This window comes from Lepus europaeus, chromosome 5 (assembly GCF_033115175.1).
Source record: "Lepus europaeus isolate LE1 chromosome 5, mLepTim1.pri, whole genome shotgun sequence".
In the NCBI taxonomy this organism is placed as follows: domain Eukaryota; kingdom Metazoa; phylum Chordata; class Mammalia; order Lagomorpha; family Leporidae; genus Lepus; species Lepus europaeus.
In genome coordinates this window covers 140,233,529-140,259,922 of record NC_084831.1, presented here as the reverse complement: position 1 = coordinate 140,259,922, position 26,394 = coordinate 140,233,529, and the positions used below count along the sequence as shown (strand labels likewise).

Here is a 26,394-nt window from a genome sequence, read left to right as displayed (position 1 = left end):
GTGTGAGGGGGTGGCCTGGGCTGGGAGCAGCTGGCCAACCACAGCACCCGCCATTTGCCTGCCTTCCACCGGGGCATCTTTTCACAAAGGCTTGGTGGGTTCACACCCCCTGCTGCTGCCTCCTTGGGGGTGGGCGTCTGAGCTCCCTGGGCTCATGTGTTTGACAGGTAGGAATTGAGGCCCCGCGGTGCTAGCTCCAATCTGACGGCTCCAGGCGCGACTCCCGGCAGAGCCCCCGGGAGCAGAGTCAGCTACTCTGGCTGGAAGTTGGAAAGGGCTGCTCCGGGCCCCACAGCCCTCCACTGGGGACCAGCATGAGTTCAGGGGGGTGCGCGTGCCTGCCGACAGGGTCAGTTGTGTTGAGGGCTGAAATGTTAAGTGCATAAAAGCAGGAGTGTTGTCATCACTGAGCTGGACCAGAAACAACCCCCTCCCCCACGGGCTGTGTGTGTGTGTGTTCACACCTGCGTGCGCGTTTCCCACGTGTGTTCGTCCACACAGGATGCTCTACGCGCGTGGATCGTGGGCATGCAGATGCACGGACAGACCTAAGATGTGTCTGTGTACAGGCTGAAGATCACGGATCTGGCGAGGGGCTCTGAGCCGGCGATCACGCACACTGATGGATGGGGCGACGCTTCCCGCTCCGATCCCTAACTCATTATTAAGCTCCTCGCTCTTTGCAGACGCTCCCTGCGCCTCCCCCGCTCCGGGCTTCAGCGGCGCAGGCGCCGGGCCGAGCCCGGCGCAGAGCGGGGAGCCGGCGGCCGCGCTCCGGGCCAGGGTCCCGGGGGAGCAGGTGAGCGACCCGCGCCGCGTGGCCCCCACGGCCCTTGGCGAAGACGCCGCCCGGCCGCGCTGCGCCGGCGCCCCCGCCTTCCCTGCCTGGCAGTAGCCGCCTCGCCTCTGTTGGCATCCTCCTCCTCCCTCTGCCTGGCATCGTCCTCCTCCCTCTGCCTAGCAGCCTCCCCCCTCTGCCTGGCATCTCCCCCTCTGTCTCCTGCCTGGCATCCCCTGCAGCCCCCCACGCCTGGCAGCCTCCTCCCTCTGCCTGGCAGCCTCCTCCCTCTGCCTGGCATCTCCCCCTTACCTTCCCCTCGTCTCTACCTGGCATCTCTCCTTCTGCCGCCCTGGCATCTCCGGCTCTTCCTTCTTTCCTGGCGTCTCCCCCTACTCCTGACTTTGCCCCCCTGCCTGGCACCTCCCTGCACCCCACCCCCTGCCGGCTGCCTCCTCCTCCCAGCCCTTTCGTTGAGCCTCTTCCCTGACTGGGAAGTTCCTCTTCACCCCCTCCCTGCCCGGAGACCTCCCCTACCTGCTACCCTCCTGTCTGCTTTGCACCTGCACTTCCTCTGCTTCCCTTGTCTGGCACCCTCCTGCCTGGCACCTTCTCTGCCTTCCCCGTCTGGCACCACTCTCCTCCCTCTGCCTGTCACCTCCCCTCCTCCCCCTGCCTGTCACCTGCCCTCTTCCCTCTGCCTGTCACCTCTTCCCCCCACCTGTCACCTCCCCTCCTTCCCCCCCATCTCCTCCCCTCCTCTCCCTGCCTGTCACCTGCCCTCTTCCCTCTGCCTGTCACCTCTTCCCCCCACCTGTCACCTCCCCTCCTTCCCCCCGTCTCCTCCCCTCCTCCCCCTGCCTGTCACCTGCCCTCCTTCCCCCCACCTGTCACCTCCCCTCCTCCCCCTGCCTGTCACCTCCCCTCCTCCCCCTGCCTGTCACCTGCCCTCTTCCCTCTGCCTGTCACCTCTTCCCCCAACCTGTCACCTCCCCTCCTTCCCCCCCATCTCCTCCCCTCCTCTCCCTGCCTGTCACCTGCCCTCTTCCCTCTGCCTGTCACCTCTTCCCCCCACCTGTCACCTCCCCTCCTTCCCCCCCATCTCCTCCCCTCCTCTCCCTGCCTGTCACCTGCCCTCTTCCCTCTGCCTGTCACCTCTTCCCCCAACCTGTCACCTCCCCTCCTTCCCCCCCGTCTCCTCCCCTCCTCCCCCTGCCTGTCACCTGCCCTCCTTCCCCCCACCTGTCACCTCCCCTCCTCCCCCTGCCTGTCACCTCCCCTCCTCCCCCTGCCTGTCACCTGCCCTCTTCCCTCTGCCTGTCACCTCTTCCCCCAACCTGTCACCTCCCCTCCTTCCCCCCCATCTCCTCCCCTCCTCTCCCTGCCTGTCACCTGCCCTCTTCCCTCTGCCTGTCACCTCTTCCCCCCACCTGTCACCTCCCCTCCTTCCCCCCCCGCCTTCTCCCCTCCTCCCCCTGCCTGTCACCTGCCCTCCTTCCCCCCACCTGTCACCTCCCCTCCTCCCCCTGCCTGTCACCTCCCCTCCTCCCCCTGCCTGTCACCTCTTCCCCCCAACTGTCACCTCCCTTCCTTCCCCTGCCTGTCACTTCCCTCCTTTCCCTCCACCTGTCACCTCCCCTCCTCCCCCTGCCTGTAACCTCTTCCCCCCAACTGTCACCTCCCTTCCTTTCCCCTCAACTTTCACCTCCCCTCCTCCCCCTGCCTGTCACCATCTCCTCCCCACCTGTCACCTCCCCCTTCCATTGCCTGTCACCTCTTCTCCCCCCTACATATCACTCCCTTCCTTCCCTCCACCTGTCACCTCCCCTCCTTCCCCCCTACCTGTCACCTCCCCTCCTCCCCCGGCCTGGCACCTCCCTGCTCTCATGCCCCCTCCAGGTCCCCGCTCCTCGCCCTCCCCAGCCCACCCCTTGCTTTCCTCTAGGTCCTCTCTCCAGCTCCCTGCCCCTCTTCATTCCCTCTGCTCCTCACCTTTCTCCCAGTTGATCCTTGGCCACCACCACCCTCTGCCCACATGGCTACAGTGAGCTGAACCCCTCTCAAGCCCCACCCAGCCCTCCCTCTTGCACCCCACAGCCACAGCACCACTCATTCCTTAGCCTCCATGCCCCACCTCTGCCCAGGGACGTCTGCTTAGCAGTGGAGTCTGACCCGAGCTGCCTTCCTATTTCCAGGCTGGGAGGGAAGTGTGGTGGGGCAGGTTCTGTGGTAGATCCAGGAAGCTGTGCTCCCAGGAGGTGCCCAGAGCTGGTGGGGGAGCCGGCGGACTCCCCGCCACCACCCTGAGGGTCCCTCCGAGGCCCAGGGTTGCATCCTGGCCAGGCAGCCCCCCTCTCCCTGCACCTGCTGCCACAGCTCCCACGTGCCTCTCCCTGCCGGGGCCTGGGGTCTGCCTAGACCCTGGTGCATGTCAGTCTACTCTGTCCTGTGGGGATCCACAGGCTGCTCCCCAGCTGTGTCCACACCCTGCCCTAAGCCTCCCCCCTGCCCACATAGCTCCCCATCCTCTTCCTCAGGCCTCCTTTCCCCAGCTTCCCAGGGCCCTTTGGAACCTGCGATGGGGGCTCAGGCTCTGGCCCCGACTCCCTCTCCTTTCAGATCCTCCTCAGAATGGCCCTTGGTGCGGCAGGTGCAGCGGGCTCTGGGCCCGGGCCCCACGGGGGCACTGGATGACTCCCCCGTTGCAGGACCCTGCCATCTATGACTCCAGGCCTTCAGCACCCACACCCACCCACCGTGGTACAGGTAGGTGTGTCCTGCCCCAGCAGCCCAGGAGCAGCACTTCCGGGGTGCCACTGAGCGTGCCAGCTCTGGCCCTTGACCACACCACGCAGCCCTCTCAGTACTCAGGCCCTTGCTGGATTCCCGAGTGCCTGTGCATTGCCCCTGCTCATGCTTCCCACAACGGGGCCTCCTCCCCCACCTCTTCCACCTCTGATGTCATTTGGGCTCCTGCTTCTGCCCTGGTAGTAGCTCTTGGGAGAGTCCCCTCACTTCCCAGTGTCCCTGGCTTTGCCTCTCAAAGCTGCTCCGAGCCAGGGACAAGCTGGTCTGAAGCCAAATTTTGGGTTCACGTGGAAATGGTCTGACTTGTTCAACTTCCTCCCCACCCACGGAAACAACCATCTCTTCCTTCACTTTGCATGGCATACATGGGTGTATGTGTACACACACGTGCATGCCTTGTGCCTCTGCTAGCGGGAAGGAACCTGCAGAGCCCCTGGTCTAACCTGGACTCCGCAGCCTATCCCCTGTGGAGTTTGTTCTGGATGGGAGGAGCAGGTGGTCGCCTACCGTGTGCTCCCTGCAGGAGCCAGCCCTGCCCTGCTCAGAGGCCTGGAGCTCAGATGTGCCCTCAGGCCCTGGCACTCCAGTTGGACCCTCCTGGGCTCCCCGGCTAGTCCTGGGTCAGTCCCCCTGCCCAGAAGAACCATCTGAAACGCAGGGTAGAAAAGCCCCCCTGCCCAGGAGCGCCACCCAGCGGAGGGGAGGCCTTGGCGCTGGCTGTGGAGCTGAGGTCCAGTTGGAGCTCTGTCTGCTCAGTGCCGCGGGTCCCTCTTGGCCGGCCTTACATGTGAGTGACTCAGCAACAGGCTGGGTGCTGTTGGGTCTCCAGGGGTGCAGGATCCAGTGCCTGCCCTCAGGGCCCACAGCTGAGTGGAGAGTGCAGACTTAGGCAATCTGGGCAGGAAGCTGCCACAGATGGAGCGGACCTGGGGCCCTGAGGGGGCAACCTCAGGAAAGCTCTGGAAAGGTACAATCTGCAGGGGTTCCCCTCTAGGGTGGGCTGGTGCCATGGGGCGAGGGCAGGAGGGATGAGGGTCTTTCTTAGCTTCCCCTTCCTCCTTCCACCTGCTGCCAGTCTGCTCTGAAGACCAAGAGCAACCCTATTCCCCTCTGCGCTCCTCTGCCAGGCCCAGAGCAAAAAGGTGCAAGGCGCTGGCCCCTGGGCAAGCCCCACCTGGTCCAGAGGAGGCAGGTGGCCCGGGCTGGGCACCCTGGGAACAAGCAGTGTGGGCAGCCCCAGCCCCACACCCAGAGCCCTGCAGGGAAGTCAGGATCCCCAGCAATGGCCCCACCCCCTTCTGGGCTATGCAGGCAGCACCTTAGGTGGGATGTGGACCTGGGCCCCTCTTGGTGCTGCTTGGCTTCTGAGTGCAGATTCCTAAAGCAAAGGAGTGGACTAGTAGACTCCACATGTTCTCCCTGGGCTGGGGAACTCCTGAAATTCTGCAGGTCTGAGGGTGGAGGCCAGGATGGATGGAGGGGAGAGAAGGACTGGGGGTCAGGTGCACCTGAGCCAGTCCCACGTGGGGTTGCTTGTCTGGGGTGCACTCGGCTAAACCCTGCGTGGGTGGGATTGGGGGATTCCTGTAGTAGAGGGGAAGGAGGTGACCTCAGTGCAGGGACGGACAGGTGGGAGGGCCTGAGAGGGCAGGAGTTAGAGGCTCTGGACACACCGTCAGCGCCTCGCCCTGATCCTGATTCCTGGGGAGCCAGGAGCCCCAGCCCCCAAGTGATGAGGCAGTGGGGGGGTGAGGCGCTGGGGGCAGGTCGGGCATTTGACTTTGGAGTCACGTAAATATAAGCTTGGCCTCTGTGAGTGTGCGGTCCCAAGCTCTTGGCGGCCAGTGTGTGCTCAGGCATTGGGATGCTGTCAGCACCCCGGTGCCAGGCAGCGTCTAGACGGGCAAGCGAGCGCAGGCGTGCAGCAGCTGGAGGCTGTGTTGCCCTGGGCACTCCTGGTGTGATTGCAAGTGAGTGCTGTTGTTAGTGAGTGTGAAGTGGTGGAGTTAATGAGCTGAGGTGTCACTCCCCCCTCCTCCATGAGGTGTCGCTGGGAGGAGGCAGAGCCCTCCTTCTTCTGAATTCTGAACCGCCTGGAATGCCTGCAACAGAGGGGCCAGCCCAAGGCCGCTGCCTGTCTCTGGGGGGTGCACAGCTGGGGGGGGCCATGGCTGTGCCTTGCTGATGAGGCCGCCTGCAGACCCTTGGCAACTCTTAAGGGACCAGACGGGAGACGGATGGCTTCAGCTGGGCCCCGTGTATGGGATAACACATCCTGCTGAATCGCTTCCCAAGCCTTGAAACCAGTTGCGTTGCGAACTAAACTTACTTCCAGGGAATCTGAGAGTGTGCCGCATGAGCGTGTACCCACCACGTGCCTTTCCTGGAATTGACAAACTTGGACCAGCTCCCACGTGAAATTTTCCAGACTGAAGAACATTCTAGGGCCTGGAGTGAGGAACGGGGAGCTAGGGAAAGAAGGCGGGAGGAGCAGAGGGAAGATGGGGACGAGGTACTGAGATGCCTGCCGCCTCTTTCCAAAGAAAGGTTTGAGGCAGTTTGCAGAGATGCATGGGATGGAGAGAAAAGGGGTTGGGGACCTAACCTGTAGCCAAGAAAGATGTAAGTGCGCCAGACACAAGGCCCGGGGCCCAGGGCTATCAGCAGGAAGACTTGAGCAGTACGGGATCCACGCTGTCGGCAACACAAAAATCCAGCCTCTTGCACATATCACTGTGGTTTCTGCTTGGGAGACCCTGAGAAGTCTCTCCTTGGTGATGATGCTGTGTGACAAAGCGAGGCAGTGTCCTCAGCCGAGGGCTAAGGCAGCACCTGGTGCAGTCCTGTCCACCCGTGTAAATAAACGTCCCTGATCTCGCGTAGCCCAAAGTAAAAGCGAGAGCATCAGGGGTGGGCGTCAGCTTCTGCCCCCTCGTATTCTGCGCGTGAATCTTGCAGCAATGGTTCTGGCAAATGTGGGGCCCCAAGAGTGGTTGAAATCGGGAATTAAACACAGAGCCACGTTCTCTAGCTCGGGGTGCTGTCTTCATAGAAAGTAGGAAAACCTCCCTCAGTACCTGTGCTCAACAGGTGAGTTTAGATGTAAGGAGGGACCAGTCATGCGCCTGGCCCAGAGGTCAAGATTATTTTTTTAAAGATGTATTTATTTATTTGAAAGGCAGCATTAGAGAGGCAGAGAGAGAGAGAGAGAGAGAGGTCTTTCATCCGCTGGTTCACTCCCCAGATGGCCACAATGGCCAGAGCTGCGCTGATCCGAAGCCAGGAGCCAGGAGCTTCTTCCAGGTCTCCCACGCTGATGCAGGGACCCAAGGATCTTTGGGCCATCTTCCACTGCTTTCCCAGACCATAGCAGAGAGCTGGATGGGAAGTGGAGCAGCCAGGACTTGAATCGTCACCCATATGGGATACTAACACTGCAGGGGGCGGCTTTACCTGCAGTGCCACAGCACCGACCCCAGAGGCCAAGGTTATATCAACGGCAGAGATAGCCAAGCCAAATGTCAAGAGTAGCTCCTATGCCCTCACCTGGGGCACAGGAACAGGAAGGGATGGTCTCCAGTCCAACGAGAGGACTGGCCGGAGAGAACGCAGGCTTGCCTTCAACCCCTTCACGCCATCCAGGAGAGAACTTGTCCGAAGGTGCCAGACCTTCAGTACCTTGCCAAACAGAGCCCCAACCCACGAGGCAGAAGGCTGATTCCAGAGCCTTCTCCTGGTTTCCTTGTTCCACTGGCCACACTGCTGGACAGAGACATCAGGCTCAAGTCAGACCCGGGAGTGGCATTTGCCAGTACCCCGTTGCTTCTCTCTCCTTTGGAACGATCACCACACCCTTTCAGTGGGTCTTCTTTCCCACATAGGTCTCAGTTCCACCCACTTCTTTTTAAGATTTCATTTATTTGAGAGAGAGAGTTACAGACAGACAGCAGGAGAGACAAAGGTCTTTCATCTGCTGGTTCACTCTCCAAATGGCCACAACGGCCGGAGCTAAGCCGATTCGAAGCCAGAAGACTGGAGCTTCTTCTGGGTCTCCCACGTGGGTGCAGGAGCCCAAGCACTTGGGCTGTCTTTCCTAGGCCGTAGCAGACAGCTGGATCAGAAGAGGAGCAGCCGGGACTAGAACTGGTGTCCATACAGAAGGCAGGCACTGCAAGTGGAAGCTTAGCCCACAACGCCACAGCACCGGCCCCAGTTCCACCCACTTCTTATTTCTCATGTAACCACCCCCGTCCATGCTGCTCTTGTCTTCTGCCTGGAACTCTGAGGTTACCACCCGACAGGCTGTCCCCTCCCCTTGGCCCCAGACCACCATAGTAGCCAGAATGAGCTTCCTAAAACCAAACCTGATCTGACTCGTCTTCTGTTTGCCTATGACCTTCGAGCTGTTGCCCTCACTCTGGGCCTTCGTGCGTGCTGTTCCTTCTGTCTCCATACCCTTCGCAGTTCCTTTCCCCTGGCTAATGGTGCACCATGCTTCCTCCCGGGACCCCTTCCCGCAGCCGTGATTTGGGGTCAAGTCCCGCTTTCTCATGCCTTATAGTACATACCAAAAATTTCAGTGCTTATCATAGTGCTCCGTAAAGACACAGGCTGCACCTGTTCCCTTCCACACGGCAGGGAGAAGTATTTCTTGGATGAGTGAGGCAGTGGAGAGAGGAGGGGGCTCTGGTGTGAACGAGAGCCTGTGATGCCTCTTTGGCGTCACCCTCTCTGCAGCACCACGAGCCAAGGGCGGGTCTTTCTGGCCTGGGGCTGCCTGAGCTGCACCGCACAGGGGTCCACACCTCGTGGCACATGCGCCCCACCCCCACCCCCGTAGCTCCCCGGTCAGGAGCAGCTGTCAGTGTTCAGGAAAGCACGCTCCATCCACAACTGTTCCTGCGCCGATGGAGAGCCTGCCTCCTGCTCACCTCGGCCTGGCCCCTCGGAGCAGCAGAGAATGGGCGTTCGCTGCCTTGAGACACTTGGAAATCCCCACTTGCATCCTTCCCTGGGACATCTAGCTCTGGCTCCTGCAGATACTCCTCCCCTGAGGGCCCTGCAGGCGCTCACTGCCTCTGGGCCCCCTGGGGAGAGCCCCTGGGCACGAGGCCAGGCCTCTGGTGGAAGGCGAGCCCCGCCCCTTTGCAGGACTCTTCCTTGGGAGTGCTGGCAGGCCCTGAATGCCGTGAGCCAGCCTGCCTCGCCCCATCCCCTGTCAATCATCAGCCATCGGCGTCAGCCGATGCTATACAGCATGAACCAGATCTCCCTTGGTTCCAGGCCCCAGCCTCCATTGGTGCTGGCCGCTTTTCAGCTCCAGCCTGGAGTCTATCCTCTCTGGCCTGTACCTGTGAACTCCCACGTGGAGTTACCCATCTTTCTAATGCAATCTGTCACTTTTTTTGGAAAGGTCTATTTGGGGCTGGTGTTATGGCATAGTGGGTTAAGCCACCACCTATCGCGCTGGCTTCCCATATGGGTACTGCTTTGTGTCCTGGCTGCTCCACTTCCAATCCAGCTCCCTGCTAATGTGTCGGGGAAAGAAATGGAAAATGGCTCAAGTGCTTGGGCCCCTGCACCCAGGTGGGAGATTTGGATGGAGTCTGGCTTCAGCCTGGCCTAACCCTGGCCACTGTGGCCATTTGGGGAGTGAACCAGCTGACAGAAGACCTCTCTCTGCCTCTGCCTCTCCCTCTTTGTATGTAACTCCACCTTCCAAATAAATAAATAAATCTTTATGGCTGAAACAGCCAGGGCTAAGCCAGGCTAAAGCCAGGAGCTTGTTCCTGGCCTCCCATGTGGGTGTAGGGGCCCAAGCGCTTGGGCCATCCTGTGCTCCTTTCCCAGGCCATTAGCAGGGAGCTGGATTGGAAGCAGAGCAGTCAGGGCTCAAACTGGTGTCTATATGGGATGTTGGCACTGCAGATGGTGGCTTAAAACCCACTGCACCGGGCCGGCGCCGTGGCTCACTTGGCTAATCCTCCGACTTTGGCACCGGCATCCCATATGGGCACAGGGTTCTAGTCATGGTTACTTCTCTTCCAGTCCAGCTCTCTGCTGTGGCCCGGGAAGGCAGTGGAGGATGGCCCAAGTGCTTGGGTGCCTGCACCCGCGTGGGAGACCAGGAAGAAGCACCTGGCTCCTGGCTTTGGATCGGCATAGCTCTGGCCGTAGCGGCCATTTGTGGGGGTGAACCAATGGAAGGAAGACCTTTCTCTCTGCTCTCCCTCTCACTATCTCTAACTCTACCTGTCAAATAAATAAAAAATCTTTAAAAAAAAAAAAAAACCCACTGCATCAAAGCACTGGCTTTGTAATCCACATTTCCAAGAGGCCCCCCTGCTTTCCCCTTAATCAAATTTTTATTTGGAATAAAGGAAGTGAGCCAGCAGAGCCCAGGAAAGCCCTGTGGTCCTCCAGGGGTCACTCTGGGTGGGCTTGGACAGGCCTGGTCTAAGTCAGCAGCAGGGGCCCAGGCAGGTGGGTTGGAGGAGGAGGTGCCTGTCGGGGGAGTGCAGAAGGGGAGGCCTGTGCCATACTAGGCCTAAGCAGAGAGAGAAGCTGCCTTCCTATCCTGCCTCCCAACCCCTTCCCAGAAGAAAGTGTCACTTGGCTTTTTCCTTTTGCCTCAGTTTCCCCTCGAACCTCCTTTTTACCACTCCCCACCTTACCCAGGCCTCTTCCTTCAGAAGAAAACTGACTTGGACACACTTTTGAAAGTATGCCCATTTGGTGGTCTACAGCCCCCCGACCCCATCTAGATTGCTCCAGCCCCACCCGTCTTTCTCAGCAGCACCTCACGCCCTAGGCAGCCAACACACAGTCTCCTGCAGGAAGTGAGCCAGGAAGGCAGGAGGCAGGCAAAGTCAGAGCAGCCAGTGTCCACTGAGGACTTAGGGTGAGTTTTCCGAGCTGGTATAAGAATTTAAACTGGCTTGACTAATTCATCCCCCCGAGCTACCCTGTGGGGTAAAGGCTGTTTTAATCGCTGTCACTTTTATTTTTTTTTTTTAAGGCAGTTACAGATAGTGAGGAAGAAAGTTAGTTCTTCTATCCGCTGGTTCACTCCCCAAATGGCTGCAATGGCCAAAGCTAGGCTAGGTCAAAGCCAGGAGCCAGGAGCCAGGAGCTTCTTATGGGTCTCCCATGTGGGTGCAGGGACCCAAGCCCCTGAGCCATCCTCCACTGCTTTCCCAGACCATTATCAGGGAGCTGGATTAGAAGTGGAGCAGCCAGGACTTGAACCGGCACCTATGTGGAATGCTGGCACTGCAGGTGGCGGCTTTACCCCCTACACCACAGTGCCGGGCTCTCAATCACTGTCACTTTTAAGATAAGGAAACTGAGGCATGGAGAAGTGAAGTAACTTCCTCAAGGTTATGGCGAGGTTCTGAACTGGGGCTGCCACCCCATGGGGCCCTCAGAGGTTTGCCACGCCCAACCCAAGGGTGGCCCTCACAGGAGGAAACTTTGTGCCCTGGCCCGGCCCTTCCTCTTCCACAGCCAGCACTGAGGCTCAAGCACAAAGGCTGTTTTTCTCCGTCCACAAAGCACCTGCCACTTGCTTACATGATCTGCTTGGCCCCTGGGAAGCATGTGAGTTTGTAGCCCCTAGGATAGGGGGTGGGGAGAGGAGGTGGTGGGTCAGGGAGCTCTTACCCTTTGAAAGAGCGTGGCTCCCTCTCAGATCCATCCGTAGCTTCCAAGTGTATTGGTGGGCATGTGTTGCCAGCTTCCTGATTTTCTAAGAGGTTCCGGAAATCTGTCTTTCCTGTGGACTCCTCCAGTTTTTAATGTTGGTACCTGGTTAGCATGTTTACGACGCAGTGTGGGATAATCCAAGCCATCTGCCCTGCCCAGTTTGAACCACCCAGCTTGAGCTTCCCTTACCCCATCATCCACCATCTGTCATCCCCTCTGACCCTCAGCCCACAGTGATCCTTACCAAGAACTTGGGGGCCCCCATGTGCCCGTGGTCCCGGTTAGGAGGTGCTGTCACCCTCGGTGGCTTCTCATCAACAGTGAAATCATTAACAAAATGCAGGGTCTGATGGAAAGCGTGAGGACCCTCGGCCCAGAACAGATCAGCGCTTCCCGAGCGTTGCTCATCAGTTCTCAATGAGGCGCTGCTGGAGGGGAGGGTACAGTCCCCACTCTCAACCTGTCCGAGTTTGAAGCCCAGAGCAGAGACCGCTGAGGGAACCTGGGCTGCCTTACCAACCCGAGGGAGCAGTCAGACGGTGCCCTGAGAGGAGCATTGACCTTGTGGTCAGAAGGCTGGAGCCAAAGCCTGCCTGTTGGCACTCATTCACTGGTCCCGCGCTGAGTCACTCACCCTTAGACAACTCCCCAAGCCTGCTGCTGCGGTCTTTATTTCTGTATTTTCTTTGTTGAAAAGATTTATTTTTTTATTTACTTGAAAAGCAGAGTTACAGAGGGAGGAGAGAGAGAGAGAGAGAGAGAGAGAGAGAGAGAGAGAGAGAAATGTTCCATCTGCTGGTTCACTCCCCAAATGGCTGCAATGGCCAGAGCTAGGCCAGGCTGAATCCAGGAGCCAGGAGCTTCTTCTAGGTCTCTCACGTGGGTGCAGGGGCCCAAGGACTCAGACCACCTTCCACTGCTTTCCCAGGTGCATTAGCAGGGGACTGGAGCAGCCAGGAATCAAATGTGCGTGCATCCATATGGGATGCCAGAGTTGCAGGTGGAGGCTTAATAGACTATGCCGCAATGCTGGCCCCCTGGTTCTGTCTTTAAAATGGATGTAGTATCTGTCCCTTTGACCTCTGGGAGTGTCCACAGGACCAAATAATGCATACTGAGCTCTTTTGTAAAGATGTGCAAGTTGGAAGTGTTTGACAAAGTCTCCCAGAATCCCCGGGGGATGTTAGGTGAATGCCGCCAGCTGCAGGAGTTAACAGTTAACACCTGGCCCTTGGCAGGACAAGGAGGGGCAGCACAGCTCCGATTTGTATCATTTGCCTATCCCCGTGGTATAAGTACCCCCAAGCGTGGCTGTTGGGAAGCTACTGACATGAAACTCTCACACACCGCTGGCTGGGTGCAATGATCGAGTATGATCAAGTATGACGGACTTGCTAAGAACTGAAGACTAAGCCAAAGGGTGTAGATGACTGTGGAGAGGGCCTTTGTCCACCTGCCTGCCTTTTTTTCTTTTTCTTTTTCTTTTTTTTTTTAAGATTTATTTGTTTATTTGGAAGTCAGAGTCACACAAACACACACACACACACACACACACACCTTCCATCTGCTGGGTCACTCCCCAGGTCTGGGCCAGGTTTGGGGTAGGCTGAATGAGCCAGGAGCCAGGAACTCCATCCTAATCTCCCACATGTGTGGCAGAGGCCCAAGCACTTGGGCCATCTGCTGCCTTCCCAGGTGCATTAGTAGGGAGCTTGTCTGGATGCAGAATTCCTGGGACTCAAACAATCCCCCGATGTGGGATTCCCACCACCGTGCCAGCCCCCTGTCTGTCCTTTTTCAATACACTCAGCACAAACTAGGATGAAGATTGAGAGTCACACTCACTGGATTTATGAATGGGGCACAGCTAGAAAAGGTGGTAAATGTATTGGAACGCAGAAGTGGGATTCGAATGCTCTCTCTCAGTCAGCTGGAATACTGGGATAATTCCTGCAAGGTGAATATTAGCAGTAATAACCGAAGTGTTTGGTCTCTTTTTTTAAAAAAAAAGATTATTTATTTATTTGAAATCCAGAGTTACATAGAGAGAGAAGGAGAACCAGAGAGAAAGAGAGAGGTCTTCTATCCGCTGGTTCACTCCCCAATTGGTCGCAGTGGCCAGAGCTGTGCCAATCAGAAGCCAGGAGCCAGGGTCTCCCACGTGAGTGCAGGGGCCTAAGGACTTGGGCCATCTTCTACTGCTTTCCAAGGCCATAGCAGAGAGCTGGATTGGAAGTGGAGCAGCTGGGACTCGAACTGGCTCCCATATGGGATGCCAGCACTGCAGGCGGCGACTTTACCCCCTGTGCCACAGCGCCGGCTCCAGTGTCTGGTCTTGATTGGGAACAGGCAACTTTGTAAGTATGAGACAGGAGACATGTTTTGACACAATCAGAACAGGAAAAAAAAATGAGTTTAAGTTGACAGTGAGCTCAATACCCACCCGAAGCAGGCTGGGTGACTTAGCCCCCTGTGACGTCAGCTGAACATTCGCAGATGGCATCTCAGGGCGATTTTGCTGTTTGCCGTGGCCCAGTGAGACAGGCACATGTTCACGATGAAGAGGCGAGGCTGAGAGGGCCCCATGACTTAGTCCTTTTGTCCTTCTGTCCGTCGGTAGTGGATGAAGACTCAGACTTGGTCTGCAGCCCCAGCAGGTTCCACTCTGGGTTGTGCCAGGGAAGCACCAGGCTGTGGGGCCTTCCTCTCTGTGGCTCAGGCAGACAGGATACTCTGAGGGGGAGACCGCGTTTGACCCTGACCACCTCTGGAGAAGACCTGATTCCCAGCAGGATCACATTGTGAGGTCCTGGGGGAGACCCAGTCCCACCTGTAACAGGAGGACTGACAGCTGCCTTCAGATGTGTCTTGGGGGCTGGGAGGACACGAGATCTGGGTGGCCAGAATCTTAGGGAGGTGCCTGGGGCTCAGATCCCTGAGTCATGCCCACCACAGGAAGAACCGAGACCCCAAGGGGCAAGCTGACCCCCTGCCACGGCCGAATCCCGGGCTCCTGGGCCGCTGGAGTGGCAGCTCCTCACCTGGTTCAGTGTTCCTCCTGTGAGAATGCACAGAGCCCAAGAGAGGCCTCCAGCCCTCCAGTGCCCTCAGTTACCCTGGGCATTTGCTTGCCTCCCCGTCTCACTAGCCCCAGTCCTGCCCCTGCAGCCAGTTTCGCCACTGCCGCTGCTGCTGCTGGGCCCTGGCTGCTGATGCTACCTGCTACCTCTGCCAGAGGCATGGGTGTATCTCCCTGGAGCTCCCAGAACTCCATGGAGTCCACCATGTACCCTTGGACATGGCTGTAGCTGTTGGCTTCTCACCACTGCTACCAAAGCCAGTGGCTCCGCCAAGCCACAGCCTATCCTGCATCAGGTCGAGTGATGCAGGTGACTGTTTAAGATCAGCCCAAGATCAGGGGTCCCCATTAGTCTGGCACCTGATGTGGGTGGAGGCCAACAGTGGTAGAGAGGGCGAGGAGGAGCCAGGGAGTGAGACAGGGAGCACGCTCCCCCTTTCCTTATAAAGCCACCATGATTCACTGCGTCTAATCATCTGCTGCCTTCAGACACCGTAACAGGATTGAGTTCCATCCTTAATCCATTAACACCTGACTCTAGGGATCAAGACCTAACACATAGGTCTTTAGGGGATAACCAAACTAGTATCCAAACCATAACGCGGACCAAATCCTGTCTTCAGGACCCTGGCCTTCGGTCCCAAGGAGCTGATGGTTCATTCCAGATCAGGGGCTGGCATGGGCAAAGGTTCTGAAGTGGGCAGGGACTTGATGAGTTGGAAGACCAGTGAGGGATCAGTGGGGCTAATGGCACCCATAGGGTGGGTTCCACCCTGTGGGTTCTGGCAAGGACTGTGGACTCTAGTGTGGAACCCTTGTCAGATCTTAAGCAACGATGCACCAAGGATGCATCGTTTTTGCAAAGACCACTTTGGCTACGGCGTGGAAAGCAAGATGGAAAGAAACAGGGGGAAGAAGTGGGACCAGTGATCCTCCAAAGGGGTGGCCAGGCCCAGGGTGGTGGCCGAGGAGATGCAGAGGAGCCAATGGGTTTGAGAGATCTTTTAGAAGTGGAATCCAGAGAGCTGCCTATGCAGTGAATATGACGTCACTTTCCAAGGTCTGTAGGAAAATGGAATTGAAAAATAAGTAGGTTTTGGTGCAAAAAAAATTGAAATCCCTGCATATTTTTTTCCATAATATGCACTTCCATGAGCTTATTGAAGATGCTTGTATGAGGGCCAAGGGAGAGGACAATGTTAAAACAACACAGTGTGAACAATGGCAGGACCCTGGAGCCAGCTTGGTGGGTGTGGAGATACAGCAGAGCATGGAGGAGGATCAGGGCTTTCAGTCCCCAGGCAGGGTCCAGGCAGCAAAGACAGGGCTCTAGGGACGTGATTGAGACCTGGTGAGGAGGCCGCTTTGGCAGCAGAAGTGGGGCTTGCATGGACAAGTGGACATCCTGCCTGTCTCCTGTCCTGCCTCACACCCCAGCTGCCTCTCAGGCTGGAAGTTATAGCCTCAGCCCTGATTAAAAAAAAAAAAAAACCCACAGAACTCCCCTTGACTTTTTTTTTTAGTTAGAAAAAGTCAGTTAATCAGGGGTGTCTGGAACATTCCCACTTTCTCCCCTCACATCTGCCTGCAGCACCAGGGCTGGGGACAAGCCACCTGGCATGGGGGCTGGTGGTGGTGGGGAATCCCAGTTCCATCCCCTACTGGCTGTGTGACCTTGGGCCAGTCATTTGGTCTCTCTGGGTGTCAGATCGCCACCTGCAAGGTGAGTTAATGGCCATACTTACCTGGTAGGGGGTTGTGAGCATTAACTGAACGGATGGATGTAAAGGTGTTAGACGGTGCGTGGCCTGCAGGAGGGGCCACGTGAGTCAGCTTCCCTTAGACTGCTTTAGCCTATTCGTCTGTGCTGGGCACCTGTCCTGCCCGTCCTGCCATTCATACATCCCTTGTCAGGATAAAGCATGGGTCTTAGGAGGGAGGCTCTGCCCTGACCCCTGCAGGGTGCCCAAAGGGACAAAAGGCTTCTCAAACCCTAGATGCCCTGTGCTCCCATGAGCCTCTCGCCCCTTCCAGGCCTTTCCCGGCTGCTGGCTCAGGGTGCTGCTCGGGTATTACTGCTCTCAGAAAGCTTTCTGGGCAGCCCTGCCCAGCCCTGTCGGGGGCCCTCTTCCCTGCTCACTGCACCTCCACACACTTGGCACAAAGCCATCGGTCTTAGCTTTCTCCATGACCACGAGGTCCCCGGGGCAGAGGCTGCATCTCATGGCCAGGGAGGGAAGTGCAGGTGTGGGAGGAGACCCAGCCTGGCCTCCGGAGCCTCTCTCAGCCCTTCCCAAACCTCGGCTTTCCTAGGCCCGGCAAGTGGCCTTGGAGCTTCTTCCTGGGCTCACACCCCGACCATTTGCTCCTGCAGGTCTCCCCCACTTTTTCAGGGTCACAGGCTTCTCAATGCTCACACTGTTCTTGGCTGTCTTCTACTCAGAGACATCTCTGAGTGGTTTGTGGGAAGCCTAGGGCTCCCATAATGCATCACTGAATTATCAATCATCTGGCTGGCAACTAAAAACTGGGGTGAGCCCCTTACCTGCGCCCTTCATGGCATCAATGGCCCCGCTAACAAAGGGCTCTGAGGACTCCCTGGTTCCACCGCGGACTGGCAAGGCAGCAGGAGCCAGCAGCCCCCGGGGCCAGCTCAGTGCAGGGAATCCAGCACCAGGGGCCAGGCAGATAGGAGCACCAGGAAGTTAATGAGAGCAGCCGCCAGGGGTGATTCATGGCAGCCACTGTGCTGAATTCCGCCCCCCCTCGACCCCATGTATCCTCACATCCACCTGTCTGTCAATGCGGGGCCCCCTGCTTTGCAGACGGGGGTGCTGCTGGGAGGATACACTGGATAGAGGCCAGGGGTGCTCCCAACACCCCCAGTGTGCAAGACAGTCCTGCCAATAGACACCTATCCCACATGCCAACAGTGCCAAAATGGAGAAACCCCATTCTAGGATCCAAGCTCAGGGCCATCACACCATGCAGCCTGCAGAACTTCACCTAGGGCCGTGAGTTGAGAGCCTGGGGCGGTGGCGGGGGGAGACCAGGACCCCAGAAAAACCAGAGCAGTGAGCAGCTGTTGAGGCCCTGCCCCGCCTCCCCACCCCACCCGTCCTCCCACCCTCCCACCCCACCCCCCACTCCCAGAGCCCAGTTCTGGGAGCGAGGGCTCCCTGCCTGTTAGTTATCCTCCCGATGCAGCTGCTAGCTTTTGTTACAAGGTTCATGGAGACCACAGGTGCTACACTGAGCCGTTCCAGGCCGTGGGAAGAGCCCCCCTTGTCTCCTCCCTCCCTGTGATGAATCTTCAAGAGGCTTCTCGGCTGCTGCTAAGGCTGTTGAGCCCAAGTGTGAAGCACTGACATGCTGACCTATAGGCTGTGCTGTGTGTAAGCCTGGCTCTGGCTGTGAAATCCCTGGGGATGGACCAGCCTCGGAGGCCATATCCCCTCGGTCGCACCTACTTCTGCCTGATTCTTCAAGAAAGCGGTGGTCCATTTGGCATAGCTGCAGCCCGTTGCCTGTTCACATCACTTTTCCTAACCTTTAGGGGATCAAGTTGGACCCTCCAAGTTTCCTAAACCTGTGGCTACCAAGTGGCTTCAGGACACAGGGCAGGGTGGCTAGGGCTGTTCCAGGACACCCCTGGCCTGTGTCTGGGCGACCACAGTCTCCTACAGGACAGGAGGTGGAGGGGCTGAGGTACAACAGGGAGGGTGTTGGGGGCATTCTGTGTGCGAGCTTCCACAGGAGTCACATGGCCACACACACGTGTCCATCTGTAAGGCCGGGGCAGCCCCAGGATGAGCAATGTTCCAAGTTTGACTAGGATGTGGTTTTTTGGCTACAAAGTCATGTTTGCACAAGAACCAAGGGCACCTCCTCAAGTGCACTGGAATTTCAGACACCTTGGTGGCCGCTTTTCTGGGATTTGCATTGACACAGTCTGCGTGAGATTGTGGGGGGCGTGTTTCGAAAGGTAATGAGGGTAGTTCAGCCTAAATGTACCAGTCTGCGGCAATCCTGATTCCTCCTTTAAGACGGGCAGATGTTTGGGGAGGGTGGAGGGTACCAGTGTTCATGGTTCTGCCTCTCTGGCCAACAGGCAAGGGCTCTGCAAGGAGATGCTGGAGAGGAAGCTGGGGACAAAGCAGAAAACCAGAGGCCTTGAGGTCAGGAGACCCGGTTGGCAGTGTTTGCCCGCCCCATGATAGTACAGTGACTTTGGCCAAGTCCCTTGGCTTCTCAGAGTCTTATCCTGCTTGTCTTTATTGATTTATTTTTGTCAAAGATTGATTGATTGATTTGAAAGGCAGAGTTCCAGAAAGGGAGGGAGAGAAAGAGAGAATGAGCTTCTATCCACTGGTTCATTCCCCAAATGGGTGCAATGGCCAAAGCTGAGCCAGTATGGAGCCAGGAGCCGGGAGCTTCTTTCAAGTCTCCCATGTGGGTGCAGGGGCCCAAGCACTTGGGCCATCTTCCACTGCTTTCCCAGGCCCATTAGCAGGGAGCTGGATCAGAAGTGGAGCAGCCAGGACTCCAGCTGCTGCCTGTATGGGATGCCGGCACCACAGGCTTCACCCACTACGCCACAGCGCCGGCCCCCAACCTGCTTTTCTCTGGAATGGGAATCCCACCATGCACCTGAAAGGGCATCTGTAAAGGACTGGCCAGGTTAACGTGTGTGAAAGTGCTTGGGCACTTAAGTCCTATGCAAATGTAAGATGATGCTCAGACTACACGCTCAGCCTGCGTGAGGAAGCATGCAGGAAGCCTTGAGTGGCTCCCAGTGGCCTCTCCTCCCCTGCACCTTTGATTTATTGGACTCTCTCCTGTGGGCCAGACACTTGGGGATTTTCAGTGCGTTGTGCAGATAAAGGTCCCTGCCTTTTGAGGTCCCTACATTTTGATGGGGGAAAAGAGAAGTTAAACTCTAACATAATAGGTTGCATAGGACAGTGGAAGGGGTACAGTGCCATTGGGGGAAAAAATCAAACAGATTAGAAGAGTTAAGGAGTGTGGATGGAGGCGGTGCTGCAGTTCTTAATAGGATGGACAGATTGTGCCTTGCTGAGGAGGGGACACTTGGAGGTGAAGACTCAGCCATGCAGCCACTGGAGGAATAGCATACCAGGCAGAGGGGACAGCAAGTGGGAGAGGGAGACTGGCAAGTACCTGAAGGTTCCATAGGCCTACAAGGCCAGAGAAGGTCTCAAGCAGAGAAATGGCATAGTCTGACTCCCTTTTTAATGGGTTACTTGGGGGCCAGAGTTGCAGCATAGCAGCCCCTTGCGATGCTAGCACTCCATAGTGGAGGGTCGGTTTGAGTCCAAGCTACTCTGCTTCTAATCCATCTCCCTACTGGTGTGCCTAGGAAGGCAATGGAAGATGGCCCAAAGGCTCGGGTCCCTGCCACCCTCCTGGCTTATCGCTGGTCTAGCCCCAGCCTTTGGGGCCATTTGGGGGATAAGCCAGAAGATGGAATATTCTCTCCTCTCTCTCTTCTGCTTTTCAAATAAATAAAAAATAAAACCATTACTCTGGTTACCATGTTGACAACAGACCATTGGTGGTGGGGGCTGGGGAGGGAGCTGGAAGCAGGCTATTCAGTAGCTGTGGTTTGGACCTAGGGAGGCAGCAGTGGAGCTGTGAGAAGTGGCTGGATTCTGGATCCAGAGTCAACAAGGTTTGCTTTCAGATTGGACGTGGGGTGTGAGAGAAGGAAAGGATTCCAGGATGACCCCAAGGTTGCAGTCCTGAGCAACTGGAAGGAGAAAGAAGGCAGTGGCTAGGCAGTTTGCCGCGCAAGAGCAGGAGTTTCATTTTGAACATGCTAAGTTTGAGCTTAGTGACCCTGACAGGGGCGTCTGCAGTGGGATCCAGGGAGAATTGAAGCCAGAAAATATGGACGGTTCCAATGAAGTCTGCTGCAGCTGACCAGTCGCCTCTAGGGGAGGTGGGGGTGCGAGAGGGGTCACACGGGGAAAAGAACAGTCCTTGTGTGTGCTCAGGGAAGAAAGCAGTGGAGAGGGAAAGGTGGTGATACGAGGCTGTGGGAATCGCTAGCAATGTCCTTGGGCGCGTGAGAGAGAGGGAGCTGGCACAGGAAGGCGTGGCTGGCTATCTGTCGGAGCACAGGGAACTCGTGTCTGGCCGGGCCCCCTAGTCGCTGGTAGGTGGGAGGATGTGGCAGGAGTCTCTGGCTGTTCTTTGAGAAGCTTCCATTTTCCCAGTAAAGTGGGAAACAGAGCATCAGCTGGGAGCAGGGAGTGGGGGGAAGGTGTAGCAGGCTGGAGGAGGGAGAAGATGTGATACATTCCTGAGGGAGGGGGACTGGGTGTGAATTTGCTGCAGGAAGAGTGGAACTGCCCGTAGCACCAGGCCAGGTGAGGCCAGGTGAGGCCAGGTGCTGCTCCTGATCAGCCAGGAGCCCAGCAGGTCATGTGTGTGTTTCTCCCACCACATTCAGGTGCACAGGTGCAGAGAGGAGTGCATGCAACTCTTTTAATATATATATATATATATATATACATTTGAGGGAGAGAGCAAGTGCTCGTCTGCTGATTAGCTTCCCAAATGCTCACAACAGCCAGGGGGCTAAGCCAGATAGAAACTGGGAGCCCAGAACTGAATCCAGGTCTCTCACATGGTGGCAGGAGCCTGGTTACAGGAGCCATCACTGCTGCCTCCCAGGGTCTGCATCAGCAGGAAACTGGAGTCAGGAGCCAGAGCTGGGACGCAAACCCAGCCACTGAGTTAAACATGTGCCGATGCACGTGAGGTTATGTTGCTGTAATTGAACAAGATTCTGTGTAAGAGAGGAAGGAGTGGCTGTGATGAGGGGTGCAGATCAGAGAAATGGATCAGTGGTTCCATAGGGGTCACAGAATTTGGGGGTCAGTGAGCTGAGAAGAAAGGAGAGTGGAGTGCAGGGGACTGAAGGTGGAGGGGGCCACAGTTATCTAAGAGAGGACCCCTGGGGTGCAGAATCTCTAGACAAGGAGTAGCCAGGGAACTTGGGGGTACTGTGTATGTGCACAGTACCAAAGATTGGCAAGAAGTAGGACACGAGTTGTGCTCTGGAGAGCGGCATGAGCCAGGAGCCAGAATCTTCTGGAAACAAAGGCTCTCTGTATGGGGTTGAGATGCAAAGTCTGGAACAGCAGTGAGGAGCAACGAGGGTCCTTGCCCACCCTGAGGCCAGTGGTAGGGGGACTCTGGGTAGATTACAGCTACTGCCTGGGGCGGGGGTGGGGGCTTCTGGGAAAGCAGGACACCCTGTGTTGCCACTGGGAGGTGGCAAATGGAGAATTCCATCTGTGACAAACCACATGGGACTGGTGAGAGGGGAGCAGAGGAGGGGGTGCATAGGTCCCGCGGGGCTCAGCGTGCAGGCAGGGAGGCTGGGTCAGGGGTGAGGGGCATCAAGGGATTACACTTGGTGCCCCGGGCAGGTGAGTGGTGAGGGGCAAGCGGGGGCTGGGGGAGAGTGGTCCAGGGCTGTCTTGGGCCTGTGCACGCAGACCTGGAGCGGGCTCGCCCTTGTCCCTCCTGGAGGAGTGGAAGACATGCAGGAGGCCAGGCTCCGTGGTGTTCTATTTATACATTCCACTGCCCAGCACTAGTGGGTTTACTTTCCCCTGCGAAGGTCTTAAGGAAATGCAGATGCATTTTTCCCCCTATTCAGTTTTCTTTGCTCAGGTGGCGTCCCAGACTTCAGAATGTAGTGGTTGGCAGAAATCCCTGTGGCCACCTGGCCAGAGCTGAGGCCTATTCCTGCCTCGCAAGTCCCCAGAAGCTTCCTGGGAGGGGGGAGGGGGGAGCGGGACAGGAGGCCCCCAGGAAGACTTTCCTGACTCTGAGCTGCGTAGGACAGAGTACTGGAGGGGCTGGGCTGGGACTCTGGAAAGAGGCAGCCTGGGGCCTGGGAGCTGCAGGGAGCAGCATGGACAGCTGGAAGAGGTACTGCCAAAGGCCTGCCCAGCCCAGCCCAGGAGGGAGAGCCGAGCCCAGGGTGGACGCCCCGGCAATGGGGATGGTGCGCTGTCTTCCCAGTGTCCCCTCGTTTCACAAATGAGGGCAAGCGTGTCCCCCCCAGGAGGAAGTGGCACTCCCAGGGCCACACCAACAAGCAAGAGCTGACCCCTAGGCCACAGGAAGTCATGAGGCGGCTTCCTGAATCTGGGTCCCCATCCGCAGCAGCCAATACAGTGAAGGCTCTGGAACCCAGACTGGGTGACTCTCCTAGAGCCTGCAGCATTTGGGACACTGCGGGAGCAGAGCAGGAGTGGGGACTTCAGCCGGGGACTGAGTGTTGCAGGACGAGTGGGCTTCACCCCTCACCCCGCCCCATCAGGACCTGAGAGGGCGCCCAGGCTCCCAGACTGGCTGCTATGTGGCATCTTGGAAGCCCTGGGCACATGTCCCCCTTGCTGTTGTCCTGGGGTTCAGCCACAGCCAGGTGTGAATCCAGAGGTGCTGGGCAGAGTGAGGATGGCTATGCCAGACAGCTCCCTCATCTGGAGCCGTGCCAAGGAGCCCACAGAGCGCCCCTCCGGATCCCCCATAAACACTGCCTTCCCACACAGCCGGTCCTCTGGTGATGGGGACCAGGCTGTGCGGCCGTCTTTGTGTAGTGTCGCAAGCTGCTGGGCGTGACCTGCTACAAGAGACCACCTCATTAACGGTAGCCGTGAGGGGATGAGAGAAAACCGGCTGTAAATCCAGAGTGTGCCTTCCGCCTGTGCCTGCGGGATGCTTGGAGCCCCAGAGGCCGGCTCTCAGCCCACCGGCAACCGGCAGCTTCAGCTCCCGATGTTTGCAGTTCATTGTGCGGTGTGTGTGTGTGTGTGTGTGTCTGTGTGTGTGGTGTGTGTGTATGGGTGGGAGGGGTGTCAGGGAGCATCCCATTAGACTGAGGAATCCCACGCAGGCAAAGAGAAAGGAGGATTTATTCATTCAGCTAACCTTTATCATGCACCTGCCTACCAAGCAGGACCCTGGGGACCCCCAGGTAAGGCCTTTCTCCCCTGGCAGGATGCGACGGGCTGTGTGACAAGGAGCAGCGCCCAGCCAGGGGCACTGAGGAGAGGAGGGAGGGAGCCATTGGGGGTGCCCCTGAGGACTTCATGGAGAAGGGGTGCTGATAGAGGGAGAAGCCTTTGCTCCCTGCGGCAGCAGCAGCGACTCTGGTGGGATGGTCTGTGTTCTGTGTGTGACCCCACTTGTCTGCTTTGGTCCCCATCTCTGCTTTATGGAATCCTTGGTTTCAGAGCAGGAAGGGCCCAGGAATCCCCTGGCCTAAGCCCCTCCCTTTACTCCTGAAGAAGGGAGGGGAGAAAGTGACTAGGCCAAGGTCACTCAACTATTTTGGTGTCCTACTTTCCCTTTGTGTGTTGCTTCTTTCTCAGGTATTTGTCTCCGTGTGTGTGTGTGTGTGTGCTTGCAAAGCTAACACACAAAGGCAGAGTCACACAGAGACATCCCCCTTAAGGTCCGTGGAGGGTGTCCCAGGCACAGAAACATTGTAGCAGGATCGGTGGCACACAGCTGCTCTGGCCTGGCATGGGGGGAGCCAGGAGGGGGGCGGGGCTGTGCCTGATACGCCTTCCCAGCCTCCAGTCCACTGCTGAGGGCTGAGCACAAGGTCCCCTCTCCCTATGTCTGGGCACTGGACCTGGCCCCAAGGGCTAGCCAGAGTTCCCTGGGGGGCCTGGGGCTTCAGGCCAGCAGGTGGGCTGGGCCCGCTGGCATGCCCTGCCTTGGCTTTAGTGACCAGAGGAGAAAGTGGGGGGTTGGGTTTAGGGATGGGCCAAAGCACAGAAACCAGGGGGCCTGAGACCTCCAAGTGGCCGGGTCTGTAAGGGTGATTTTATTCCTAGGGAATGCTCATTGCTGGGGGTGCGGGGAGAAAAGAGCCTCTCCCAGGCCAGCCTTACTCCCTCCGGTCTAGTTTCCTTTGTTCCTCCCTTCCCTTCCTCCCTCTCCCGTAGCCAGCTCCCTTCTCCTTCCAGCCATTCTCCCCCGCCCCCTCCTCCTCCTGCTCCCCCTGAGCTGTGTCCCCGAGCTGGGACCTCCGCAGAAGGCGGCAGGGCGGGACTCCGGGCTCGGGTGCGGGCCTCGGTGGCCATCTTCCCGGAGGGAAGGAGTTAAGTCTCTTCCCCGCATCCCTCCGCCTCCCCCGGCCGCCGCCGTGGAGTCCTGCAGCTGGGCCCTGGGCTGACCTTCACCGGGCGGGAGGCCGCAGTGCGCATGCCCAGGCCGGGGACCCGGCGCGGGCCGAGGGAGGGGCGGCGCGGGCCGGGCCGGCAGGACCCCCCAGCTCCGCGGCCGCCGCCGGCTCGCCCCGGCGCGCGGTGGTGGGGGGCGCGGCGGCCGAGCCCGTCCCGCAGGCCGCGGCGCATCGCTCCCTGCGCGGGGAGCGGCGCTTTGCCATTTGGTGCTGGTGGTGCTTCTGCGAGGGAAGCAGCGATGGGGGGACGGCAGGGGGGACTCCGGCTCCAGGCCGCCGCGCGGCCGCCCTTGCCCGCCCAGAGTGCAGCCTGCAATCCCTGGGCCGCCTTCCCACCCGGGAGGAGCCGGCGGCGGCGGCGGCGTGGCACTGCCGCGCGCCCTTCTGGGGCAGAGCTGTTGGGAATCCTAGCCTTTGTGAGGAGGGAGCCTGGCTCGGGCCTCGCACTTGGGGCCGCCCCAGCTTTGTGACCTGCAGGCTCCTGCTGTCGGCATATCGAGCGGTGCCCCTGTAAAAGCCGCATGCAAACGCAAACGTGGCTGCTGGCGGGCGCCTAGTGAACCTGGCCTCCGTGTATGGGATGTGGCCAGGGGGTGCCTGTGTGTGCGGTTCCCGGTGGTCCTTGTCCCGCTGGGGCTGGTACTGCTGTGTGTTGGGGGACATGCATGCCTGAGCTGTCCGTTGTCTGTGTCTCCCAGAGGGGTGGCCGAGGAAGGGAGGGGGCTTGAATGATTCCTGTTCTGTTTGGGTGTGGACACACACGATGACACCTGTATGTTCTGGTTTGATATGGCAGCCGGCTCCAGGGCCACCTCACGCAGGCTGGGAGTTCCCACTCTCCCTCCTGCTCTTCCCTTAAACCGCCCAGCTGTCCAGGCTGGGTGGGGTACCTGTCACCTCCTCTGCTGTCTCCCCCCCAAAAATAACTCAACATTGAGCTTTACATAAAACCTAGGGGTGTGTGCCCGTCTTGCCACAGAACCTCCAAGGCCTCTGGTTTCCCGTGTCCCTTCTAGAAGCAGCCAGGGTGGGTGGGGTGCCAGTGATGATTCACACCTTCTGGTGAATGGCCCATTGAGCTTTGCAAGCATCCTCAGGCATCTGGTATCATCAAGTGCCTGTGCCCAGCCATGCGGGGAGAGTGGGACTTGCAGAGGCTCTGACTCCGGGGGCCCAAAATCTGTTGGGGAAAGCAAACCTAACACACAAAGAAGCACAGGGCACATTATCAGGCAGACGTCAGTCCAGGGTCAATCCAAGGGGCAGAGTAGACGTCGATGGGCATTTGGAGAAGAGAAAGATCTGTGCACACGGGTGATGCCAGGGAAGGCTTCCTGGAGGAGGAGGGGCCTGAACTGTGCTTTAAGGGTTGGGTGTGGACAGGCAGAAGGGAGGGGTCTTCCAGGAGAAAGAAGAGCAGGAACAGGAGCTTAGAAGTGGGGGTGAGTGGGGGGAATGGAGGTTAGCGGGCTGATGGGAGCAAATCTCCATGCATTGCCAACAGCCACTTCATGGCCTGTAGCTGACCACTAAGCTACCCCATGGCTGGGGCTCCTCTCTGTGTGTGGGTGGTGGTGGGCAGTGGCCTGGGGTGAAGCCCTGGTAGGAAGGGGGAATTTCTGGGTCCCCCCACCAGGCCGGGGGTAGAGCCTGAAGCAGAGACCCTGTCTGCCTTTCAGTAGACAGTGGGAACCTACATGGGCACTCATAGCCCGGCATGCAGTCGGGGCCCAAGGGAAACCAGGCTGCAGGCAGAGTCTGGGCAGAGCTGTCCCGCCCTCTTTGTCC

General features: G+C 58.2%; 1 protein-coding gene across 1 annotated transcript in view; it reads left to right on the top strand.

Annotated features, from left to right (window-relative positions):
• The first annotated feature begins 731 nt into the window (after positions 1 to 731).
• SMARCD3 (SWI/SNF related, matrix associated, actin dependent regulator of chromatin, subfamily d, member 3) overlaps positions 732 to 26,394 on the top strand; it is a 36,571-nt gene continuing 10,908 nt past the window's right edge. Inside the window, exons 1-2 of the mRNA XM_062192875.1 lie at positions 732 to 799; positions 3,398 to 3,544. Coding sequence (XP_062048859.1) covers positions 3,500 to 3,544 — 45 coding nt within the window. The 5' untranslated portion in view covers positions 732 to 799; positions 3,398 to 3,499. The remainder of the gene's footprint in view (positions 800 to 3,397; positions 3,545 to 26,394) is intronic.